General features: G+C 58.6%; 1 protein-coding gene across 1 annotated transcript; it reads right to left on the bottom strand.

Annotated features, from left to right (window-relative positions):
* Nucleotides 1–519: 519 nt before the first annotated feature.
* On the bottom strand, nucleotides 520–2,651 carry DUSP2 (dual specificity phosphatase 2). The gene is made up of 4 exons (XM_081100487.1): nucleotides 2,169–2,651; nucleotides 1,956–2,077; nucleotides 1,494–1,713; nucleotides 520–1,384 (listed from the first exon to the last, which is right to left on the bottom strand). The coding sequence occupies exons 1-4, from the start codon at nucleotides 2,554–2,556 to the stop codon at nucleotides 1,170–1,172; spliced, it is 945 nt and encodes a 314-aa protein (XP_080956613.1). The 5' UTR covers nucleotides 2,557–2,651; the 3' UTR covers nucleotides 520–1,169.
* Nucleotides 2,652–11,449: the final 8,798 nt, after the last annotated feature.

The following is an 11,449-nucleotide window of genomic DNA, read 5'->3' as shown; positions in this document are numbered from 1 at the left end:
CCCAGCTCTGCGGTTCTCACCAGGGAACAGAGCAAACAAGGCACCAGGCGCAGGCTGTTCACCCCCATGCTGCCTCGTGGAGTGAGTGCCCATCTGTGCCAGATTCTGGGCACAAGGCTGAGCAAACCGTAGGCCCCACCCTCGTAGGCATCCAGCTTGGTTGAGAGGCACAACTGCACACCTGAAAACCTTTGCCTCTTGGGCCACCAGGAGCTCACACTTCCTGATCACCTACTATGCGCAGGTGCAGGAGCTTTACACAATTCACTTGTGTAAGTCTCAACGCCACCCGAACAGGTGGGGACTAACAATAAACCCATTTAACAGACAAGGAAACAGAAACACAGCGAGGTGAGGCCAAACTGGCCCCTAACCATCCAACTACACTGCCAAGTTAATATATAAATAAAAACAACCTCCACTGCCCCACTGAGGTGTGCTTTGCCAAGGAAAGGTGAGCCCTGAGTAAGAAACAGCTTTTGAACATTTCTCCAGACACTGACTTAAGACCAGATGCTTGCGAAGTTGTTTTTTTTAAACAAAACAATATTTTATTGGCATATTCTCAAGGTTCTGTATAAATATAAAGTGCTAAGTTTCCAACCCCCGCCCATGGGGCGGGAGGAAGTAGGGGAGGGAGTGTTAAATATCAGTTGAACACAAATAACTTTCCAGCGCCAACAGGGCGTGAAATGCTCAAATACACACACGCAAGCAAGAGGTCCACACAAGGGGCGCGTCTGTTCTCCAAGCCCAGCTCCTTAGAAGCAGGGGGCTCAGGCTCCAGGCTCTGGGGTGCGCCACCCTAGATGGGGCTCCTGGTTGTCACAGCTTGTCCCTTGGGCTCTCAGGCTGCCAAGGGCTTCAACACAGTGGTGGGGCCACTGGGTCCATGGGTGTAAAGTCCAGTTAGTTTCTGCCAGAGGATGGGGGAGGAGGGAAGTAGACAAACCCTCACTCTTGTCCCCAGATGAGGGCCAGCCCTCAGACCCCTAGCAGAAGAGCACCAGGTGAGAGTCCAGCATTCCTGTACTTCCAGCGCCCCTACCTGGGAGCTTTCCAAACTCCGAGGAAGGGGCAGTTCTCCCTGAGGTGAGGGGGGTGCGGGGCCCCCAAGGACAGCCTAGCTGTCCCAGGTCAGCTCCCCTGGAACCACAGCTGTGTGCACCTCAGTGACATAGCACCTGAGTCTCAAACTGTAGCAGCTGCCCCATGAAACTGAAATTGGGGGAGATGACCCCCCGGCGTTGCTTAACGAAGTCAAAGGCCTCATCCAGCCGCACGCGGTGGCTCTGTATCAGGTATGCCAGGCAGATGGTGGCAGAGCGGGAGATGCCCGCCTGGCAGTGCACCAGCACCCGGCCCCCACTGTTCTTCACAGAATCTGCAAGGGAAAAGGGCGGGGGTCAGATGGGAAGTTGAGCAGGGAGGAAACCATGCCCCAAGTCCGTCCCCTGAACCGCCCCCATCCCGGGGCCAAGTATCCCTCGTACCGATGAAGCCTATGGCCTCCTGAAACCAGGCACTGATCTCCACCATCTGGTTGTCCTCCACCGGGATGCTCTTGTAGCGCAGAAGGCCCTCGAAGTGGTTGGGGCAGCTGGCGGAGACGTTGAGGACAGCGGTGATGCCACAGGCCTGCAGGCCCTGCAGATCCGATGAGTGGCTGCAGCTGCCCAGGAAGAGGTAGGGCAAGATCTCCACAGGGCCACCCTGGAGGAAGAGGGGAGGGGAGGGGTGAGGCCTTCTCCACACAGGCCTGGAGGAGCCCGGGGGCAGTCCTGACCAAGACCAGGCTCCTGGGGGTCTGAGGACACCAAGGGGCACACAGCACTCACGGATAAACACATCTCCCTTGAGCCTCAAAGGTGGCTGCAAACATCCACAGACCACAGACCCACACCAGGCACAGTGACACAGGGGGACAGTGACAAGGAGCTTTGATTTCAACTCACCTGGTCATAGAAGGGAACCCTGGGGTCTGAGCAGCTGCTTTCTGCCCCAGCAGGAGGCATCGCTGGGGCGGGGGACTCGGAGCACAGGTCGGGACAGCAGGCCTGGAAGGCATCGAAGCCTCCTACAGAGGAGAACAGGGGCTCAGTCAGCGGGAGGCCCGGGAGGGAGGGGCGCGGGAGGGCTGGACAGGGAAAGTGGGGCCAGCCGCTCACCTCGAAGGAAGCACACAGTGGTGGGCCCGCCGTGGGTCTCGTGCAGCAGCGCAGCCAGCAGCACCCGGGCAGGGCAATCGGGTGGCAATGTGGCAAGCGAGGCACTGGCCTGGTCCAGCACCACGGCCCGCGCCAGCTCCCCGCGGGCCAGGCGCGCCCGCAGCGCGCGATCCGGCAGCAGACAGGCGAGGGCAGCGGCCGGGGGGCCGCGAGCGCGGCGCCGCAGCATGGTGTTCCAGGGCACCGGCCGCGCGGTGCGCACGTGGCGCCGGCAGAAGGCCAGGAAGGGGCGGCAGTCGAGCAGCAGCGTGCGCTCGGCCTCCCGCGGCTCCCGCAGCAGCGCCCCCAGCGCCGCGCACTCCAGCTCGCGCGCCTCTTCCAGCCCCATGGCGCCGGCCTCTTCCTGCGCTCCTTCTCTGCGTCCCCACTCCTCCTGCTACCCCTGCTCTGCGCGAGGCCCGCCGTCCCAGTCCCCTTGGTTCTGGCGGCGCCCTCGGCAGCCCGGCCTTAAGTAGCCTGGCCCGGCCCCCGGGTTACCATATAAGGGCAGAGCAGGAAGGCGCCGGGGACGCCTCCGCGGCCTCACGCGGGCTCAGCCCAGACTGGGGGCGGGGTGCGTTGGGGTAAAACCGGGACCACCTCTGGAGGGAAGTGTGTGCCAGGAGCAGTGGGGCCCAAACATCCCCCGTTTACGCCGCAGCCTGGAACCGCGCGCCCACCTTTTGATCTGCCCTGCGCTGCCAGTCCTCGGGCAGTGGCTCTGTATGCACATCCCCCTCCCAGGGACTGCGAGCCCTGGTGCCCCTGCCCTGCTTCCTCTCCCTTTTCTCTGTTCCTCCCAGGATGTTCCCCTGAGGAATGCATTTCAGCAAAGGCTGACGTGTGCCTGCTGTCACTCTGATCTCTGCACTGGAGGGTCACTGTCCCTTCTACTAGACCTTGGGCAGAAGGGGCTTGCTCCCCCCCACCCCCACCCCCCCTAGCATGGCTGAGACCAGCACTCAGGGTCGCACAGCAGGTTAGTGGCCAAGCTGGGCCAGAACATGGTCCTCTGAGACCAACACCCTGGGCATCTGGGTGAGAAGGACCCCAGCCTGGGAGGGGTTCGAGAGGCAGGGGGCCCATGATGAGTTTCCAGTATGAGCAGGCAAGGCTTCCTCCCTAGGAGCCCAGGGAAACCCCAGGGACCCGAGACAAAGCACTTCCCCAAGTCATAGGCCAGCTCTGAAGGGGAATTCTTCTGCTGACGGTGCTGGGCTCTCCCAGGTACCTTTTGGGAATTTCAGGAGCGGCCCCAAGGGGAAGGGGGAGAAGAGCTACCAGAACCTGCTCCTCCATTGTTCCCCTCCCCCTGATCAGCCTCCTTCCTCCTGCAGCAGACCCCTGAATGGCAGGGACCCTGGTGCTCCAGCAAGGCCGTGAGCAGAAAGAAGCGGAAGCTCTCAACCATCACAACCCTTCTGCCCACTCCCACCCCCCACCCCAGCCCAAAGCCCTGGGGCAGGATGTGGTGAGCCCCAGGTGTGTGTGGGAGATCTGAACTCCAAAGCAGAAAAGTTCAAGTGGGTGGGGACAGTGCCCTGGAGCTGGAGCTGCCCCCACAGCCACCCAATCCTAACCTCCTCAGCCCCCCTTCCCCGAGTCACCGCTTTGTGCCTTCGTAGGACCCCTCCAGCTCCCATGTAGGCCCCCCGTACAGACCTTCTTGGAGGACTACAGCTAGGACCTGGGTGTACCCCCCAGCCCTATACTGGGCTTGCCGTGTCTGTGTGTTAGAGCAGATCTGTATGCAATTCCACAATGTCTGAGACAGCTTGCTGCTCTGTGTGCTGAGGGGGAGAGGGGCCACAGGTGAGAGAAGCTTTAAGGGCGCCCAAGATGCCTGAGGTCACACCACCCTCTTGTGCCTCAGTGTCCCCATCAGAAAGATGGGGGCTCAGAATAGACCAGCTACTAGCCTCACTGGTTCCAAGGCTCTGAGGCCACGGCACTGCCCGAGCACCTGCAGGGAGCTGTCCCTCTCTACCAGGCCCGTCTGGAGGCTGATTCAGCAAAGCCACAGCAGAGCCCAGGAGTCTGGGCCACAGATCCCAGAGTCTGATATGGGCCTTATCCTTGGCATCAGCCTGCAGATGACTTAATGGCTGATTCCAGGGGCAAATTACAGAGCACATGAAAGGACAGTCAGGCCCAGGCTTGCTGACCACGGGGCTGGTGTCACCTGCTGTGCTGGGAGCCCTGGCCTTTCAGCTCCTTGGGGAGGGAGAGGGAGGACTGGCCGGCTGGGATCCTGGCTCAGGAGGAAATCAGCTGGGCAGGGTGGGGCCTCCTGGGGAGAACGGTGACCTTTCTGGAAGTTCCCTGTGAGAGTGGGAGTGCACTGCTGAGGTTTGCTCCCGTGTCACAGGCCCTAGGGCCCTGCCCACCATTCTGGCCAGAAGCAGTGATTTCTGCCTGCCGTGGCTACCTGTGCGCAATGCCACTTGCTTTGGGGCTTTTCAGCTCTGGAACACAGGCTCAAGGAGGCCTGACTTCACCATGAAGGAAGGGCTCCCCTGCCCCTCCCCCCACTCCCCAACTGGGGGAACCCCCACCCCCATACCTGGGTGAAAGCCTGATGCCCGGGAAGAAGAGAGGGGAAGAGAATGCAGCCCGCATCCCACCCTACTTCTGCTCTGACTAAGGATCCCCCGAGCCTTGGTGAGTCATGCCACCTCCTCAAGGACCACCGCTTGCCCTGGCGGAGAGAAGGCAGGGCTCTGGGCACCTGGGGGAGGACAGTGTGAGGAGGGGTCTCACTAGACCTGAAGTCCACAGGCTACAGGTCCCGGAAGGAGGCCCCTGCTCCCTTCACTAGGTGCTGAGGGGGTGGCAATAAGTCTGTGCCAGACTCAAAAGGTTGTTTGGATTTTTGTTGGTTCTGGCCTGGCTCTTACAGAGCAGACACTATCAAGTAGATTTGGGGTTCGGCTTTTTTTAAAACTTAAAATACCCAACGAGAACACATGGTTATTGCGTGTTTTTCTTGGTAAGCGGCTGGCTCAGCATCACTGCCCCCTCCCCTTCCCACCTTTGGGATCCCTGGCCTTTCCCTGCCCCACAGCACACCCCCCCCCCCCCCGCCTCCCTGAAGAGTGGTTTTCCCATCCAGTCACAAAGCACAAAGCTCTGTGCTGAGATTGCCTCCCGCTGCATGTCCCTGCCTCCTCCTTCCAAACCCACACCCCAGGCAGATGTCCCATGGGGGGAGAAATGAAATGAATGGTGTGGCTACAATCACAGGCCAGGGCAGGTATGAAGGTAAGAGTGACGAGTGAGGCCACCCCCAGTCCAGCTCAAGGAGTGAGTCAGGATGACGTCAGGTTTCCTGTGCCAGGCTTCTACCAGAGCAGTGCAGTGGCCACCCCCACAGGCTCAGCCACCCCCACAGGCCTGGCCACCCCCACAGGCTCCAGCCCGGCGAGGACAGTGACTTCATGCTCTGTGAAGATGGCCCCGTCAACGGTGGGAGGACGGACGGGGAGGAGAGCTATGACTGCAGCACCCTCCTCGGCCAGGCTGGCTCAGAGTGGCCTGAATATGGTTGAGGGCTGGGAGTCTGTCCGCACACAGGTGTCACATCATGTGTGTGCAGGCAGGAACACACTTAGCCCTGTTGGACACGGTGAATACAGGAAGAAAGTCTCCATGTGAGACAGGCATGGCTTTGACGCCTCTCGAATATTTGCTTTTCCTCATTTTTAAAAAAAATATATTTTATTGATTTTTTACAGAGAGGAAGGGAGAGGGATAGAGAGTTAGAAACATCGATGAGAGAGTAACATTGATCAGCTGCCTCCTGCACACTTCCTACTGGGGATGTGCCCGAACCCAAGGTACATGCCCTTGACCGGAATCGAACCCAGGACCCTTGAGTCCACAGCTGGCGCTCTATCCACTGAGCCAAACCAGTTAGGGCTGCTTTTCCTCATTTTAACAAACAGGCTTTGTGCCTCCCCTGAGCATCCATTCCCGATCAAGCATTCCTTTCTGCGTTTAGTCATTTCTTCATTTACTCAGCCCCTCATTCAAAAGATACACTTTGAGCTCCTATGACATGCCAGGCACTGTTGTGGGAGCTGGGGATACAGCAGCAAATCACAAAGCACTGCCCTCGGGGAGCTGTCCTCGTGGTCTCAATAATATTTATTTTTGTGATTATGTCAAGTGAGACAAGTTATCCATCGAGAGTTATGATATAGTTTCCTTTTAAAATAAATGTTAGGTTTGTAACAACTGAGTTGAATGGCCCAGATGGTACCCAAAGGTGTTACCAAGTGTGACACGATAGAGACACGAGTCAGGACACGTCGCCAAAAAGAGGGTCCCTGCAGCCCCTTCCAGCAGTGGCACGGTGCCATGCCGTGGGGTCTGGCTCCCGCTCCTGCTGTGGCCTCCCATCAGGAGTGGAGGGGAGAGGAGGCTGCGGCCCCGAGAGGGGGGGTCTGGGAAAGCCAGTCTTGTTGTCTGTGTCCCTTCCTGCTCTGCGCGTGTCCATCAAAGGGCTTGGCCACAGCCCTGGAATTGCCGGGGCTTAGGGCGGGAGGAGCCCCTCCCTGGTCTCTTTCCTTGGCGTGCTCCCATCCCCAGCGCATCCGTGGCCCCCAGCCCACGGCAGCAGTGAACCAGTCCATTCCCACCCTGCCAGCCGGCTGTCCCTGGCTTAGGTCCCGGTGGCTGAGGAAGAGGTCGTTGCTAAGGAAGAACTCTGTCGCCAGTGTAATGGTTGGGCAAGAGGTGAGGGACTCTCAGAAATGTGGCCGCTGTGGTCAGAGGGTGTGTGGCTCTGTGTCAAAAGAACTCCCAGGGCTTCCCCGCAGCCCATGCCAGATGCTGTGCGAAGGCGGCCAGGGGACTTCGAGGCCCGAGGAGCCAGACTACTCTTCCCCGTCATCACCCCTGCACTAGGCCACCCAGACTAGGCCGGCCACCCCCATAAAGCCCGGTACCACCAGCAGCCACGGGGCACAGCAGCGATGGTGCACGTCGGGGAGCCGTGGGGGTTCGGGAGCCATGTCACCTTAGCTCAAACACAGCAGGGCTGCTTCCTCACAGTGTGGCCTTGGACAAGTGATTTCACCCCTCTGTGCCCTCCTTAAACAACAGCGATGGCTAGCACTGAGCTAGGGGCCCTCTGGGCACTACTGCATCTGAGGGGCAGCCTCAGTACCCGCCTGTGCAGATAGGGAACCCTAGGCTCCAAGGGGCTGAGCCAAGGCCACACACCAGAAACTGGGAGAACTGAGACTGGAGCCTGAGTGTTAAGCACTAGGCTGCCCCGCCTCTGGGGAGGGTCTGCAGGCCCCCCTGTGTCCTGCACCCACCCCTTTTCCAGCACACCCGCCGTGCCAGGCCCAGCTCTCCACGAAGACACTCACCTGCTTGTCATGTGCCCCACCCTCTTCTAAAACCCCAAAGAGCCCTAAGTGTGGAAGGGCTGGTGCCCCAAATACAAATGGGGGACCAAGGCACAAAGAGGTCAACTAATTGACCCAAATTGTCACAACTGGAAGATGATGGAGCCAGATTTGAACTCACAATTTGGAGGCCCTCCATCCTGCCCCCACTTCCCGAATCCAGGATTCCCACCCCATCCAACAGGCTCTTCCCGTCTGCCTTCCCCTTTGACCAAAGCCCTGAGCCAGGGAGGAGCCAGCGACTGGAGAGGTGGAGCGTCCCCTGTTGGGTCGGGGTCTGATTGGATTGAAAGGAGAGTGGGAATCTTTGGAAGGTCTCAGTAAAGGGAACAAACCATCTGATGGACACCAGAGCAGCCCCACTGTGGGTGGAGAACGGATGGTGGGAGCTGCAGGGAGAGGTCAGGGCTGTGGCTATGGTTTGGGGGCGTGGGGTGGTAGACCCAGGGTGACAATGAATATAAGGAGGCATCCAGGACCTGGTGGGGGCAAACCAACAGGAATTGTGCGCAGAGCAGTGGAGGGAGGTTCCAGTTTGAGCTGAGGTGAGGGGGGCCAGCTGCCAAAGCGGGGGGGAGGCAAAGGCTCCCTCCCTTTTCCTAACCCAGAGCCCTGCCTGGGCACCTGCTCCCGGGCAGGAGACCTAGGGACCAGCTGAGGGACGCCAGCTGCTGTGTGTGCTCACCTCACCCCAGGACTCACTTTTATAGTCTGGACGAGGGAAAGGGGCAGAGAGGGGAGGTTGCAGGGGGCCTGGCAGTCTTAATTGGAACCCAGGCTGGATTAGCAACACAGATGGCTGGAGGGTGGAGGCCAGAGAGGACGTGGTTGGAGAGGATTGGGGAGGATGGGTTAGGGGGCCGGAAATTGGATGGTACTGCCCTTGAAGAATATGGGCTCCTGACAAGGCTGAAGCCATCGCTGCTCATAGAGCTGCCCTGGAGATCCAGAGAAGGCCTTGCACATGCACATACGCACACACATGTACCCAGACTCATACACTCACATGCCTGACCTTGTACACATGGTGCCGTACACCATCACACACCGCAAACTCAAGCACCTCCCTCACCCCCGGACGCTGGGATGTCCTCCCAGGCTCCAAGACAGCCCGCAGGAGGAGCCCCTTTGTGAGCAATCCCCCACGCCAGTGTCCACAGGGGCTAGTCCACAGACCTGCAGGCTCGTTTCTGGCTCCAGGGTCCATGCCCTGTCACACATGCCCTGCTTGCCCCTATGCAGCTCACATACTTGCACACCTGACCACCAGCCCTGAGACTCGCCTGCCCACCAGCACCAACCTGTGTCTAACCTGGAACACAGTCCAGCCTGGACACAGCTCTCCAAGCGCATTTCCCACTCAGACAGCTCAGGTGTGACTTCCCCAGCCCTTCGCAGCTGCCCCAGAAGGAAACTAGACTGTAGGGGTCCAAGCAGGGCCGCTTCTCAGAGCCTGGCATCCTAGAAACACACACACACACACACACACACACACACACACACACACACACAGTCAGTACTGCTCTGTGGAGTGATCTTCACGCGGAAGACTAGAGGCTAAAACAAGATGTTCCCTATTAGTCTTCGGTTTTGCAGATGTGGTGGTAAGGGTCCCATGGAGGTCAGGCCCCGTGCTGGGTGCCTCCAGGGCACCTCATTGTGGGCTGGGCTTTGCTGTCATCCCCACTGACACAATCCCCGGGAGCCCACCCACTGCCCCAAGTCAGAACACTGCTCCAGGGGGAGGTGCCCAGCAGAGCGGTCGGGGTGGAGGGGCACATTCTCCAGCACCTCAACCCGGAAAGCTTATCTCTGCTGCCACTGCTCCTTCCTGGTGCAGCTGCTGACCCTGTCCCCAGCTTGACTCACTCACAGCAGGACCTGAGCAAGGAATGTCTGCCTCAGTTTCCCCAAGGGCGAGGGCAGGCCTCGAATTTAGTCTAAGATAAGCAATGCCCTGGAGGCAAGGCAGGGCAGTAGTGACGTAGGCCAGCTCCCTGGAGCCTGCAGGGGCCAGGCGTGCCCAGATGCCTGGTGCTCCTGCCATCGTGGGGCGGGTTGGCTGGGCTGCAGTGGGCTGAGTTATGGAGGGCAGGAAGCCGGTGGAGGCCACGGGCTCCAGGGCACAGCCCCAAGGACAATAATCACGGGCCGAAAACCTAGGTGGCTGTGTTGCCAGTGGAAGTGGGGTTCTTGCTGTGTCACAAGGCAAGCATTCCAGGAAACGCACAAGGGAGGATGAGGTCTGGTGATAAGATTTATTTGTGGTGCCAGATGCAAAATCCAAGGCGTCCCCCTGGGTTTCCAATGCCCATCTCTGCCTGTCTCACCACGGACAAAGGCCCATCTTGCCTTCACTGGGCCCAGAAATAGGGTCAGTGCCCAGACCTTTGTGCCATGCCCAGCCTTTCTCACCATCCAGCTGGCCAAGTTTGTTTGCCCGGCTCGGCCTGCGTTCAGAGTCTGCGCAGCTGCCGGGCTCAGCTGCGAGTCCCACAAGGCCGCTACAGAGAGAACACGGGAATGAGCAGGGCCAGTGCGTGTTGTGGGGGTAGAGAGAGAAGGGCTTCTTTGTTAAGCTGATTATGTCATCTTGGGATTGAGAAGAACCAGACAGACACTTTTTCAAAATAACCAATCAACTGCCCAAGCTTTGGCAGGCTTCTGGTGGGTCCACTCCCTAATCCAGTGATGGCGAACCTATGACACGCATGTCAGAGGCGACACGCGAACTCATTTTTTTGGTTGATTTTTCTTTGTTAAATGGCATTTAAATATATAGAATAAATATCAAAAATATAAATCTTTGTTTTACTATGGTTGCAAATATCAAAAAATTTCTATATGTGACACGGCACCAGAGTTAAGTTAGGGTTTTTCAAAATGCTGACATGCCGAGCTCAAAAGGTTCGCCATCACTGCCCTAATCAGTTGATCCCTTCCCCAGGTTAGACTGACAGGCCTCTATGGTCACCATCGTGCTTACCTCCCCCTTTATTGTTCTACCCCCCGTGGATCGGGTGGTTCTCTGGGGAGTGTGTGAAGCTGTCACTTCCCAGGGAAGCAAGCTGGCTCAGTGTCCTATTCAGCTCCCCGGCCCATTAGGCTCACAACATCCGACTCCCTTGTGAATATCTAGCTACCTGTGCTAACAGCTGGAGCCTCCCGCCTGCAGGTCTGGGTGCTGAGGGTGAGGGAGGATGCCCAGAGGCCACAGGAGGACCCCAGAAGGGCAAGAGGATCGTGTCCTGGAGAGGCATCTTGCGCAGCAGCCAGAAGGCATGCAGCTGGGAGGGCACCTGTCCCACTGGAGCCTCCACTCGGGCTGCCACTGGCCCACCTGTCCCTCTGGGATCTGCTGCATGTCAGTGCCAGGCACAGGACTACAGGCAAGGAGGAAGGTGCAGCTCTGGCTGGTTTGGCTCAGTGGATTGAGCATTGGCCTGTGGACTGAGGGGTCCTGGGTTCAATTCCAGTCAAGGGCATATGCTGGGGTTGCGGGCTCAATCCCCAAAGTGAGGGGGGGGGGTGTTCAGGAGGCAGCCGATCAGTGATTTTCTCTCATCATTGATGTTTCTCTCTCTCTCCCTCTCCCTTCCTCTCTGAAATCAATAAAAACAAACAAACAAAAACAACAACAGCAACAAAAACAAAAACAAAAGAAGGAGGAAGGTGCAGAGGGCTCTGGTGTGTCCTGCCTTCCTTCTTGGCTTTGCCTCACCCAGGCCTCACCCTGGGGACTTTCGTCAGCCCTACGTTTCATAGGAGGAACCAGGCCCAGAGAGGGAACATGCATCCTGCAAGGCCACATCCAGGGCAGCAGGC

The sequence above is a fragment of the Myotis nattereri genome (genome assembly GCF_964212035.1).
Source record: "Myotis nattereri genome assembly, chromosome: 10".
NCBI lineage: Eukaryota > Metazoa > Chordata > Mammalia > Chiroptera > Vespertilionidae > Myotis > Myotis nattereri.
The sequence above is the reverse complement of the archived record's forward strand: the minus strand, read 5'-3'. Positions and strand labels throughout refer to the sequence as shown.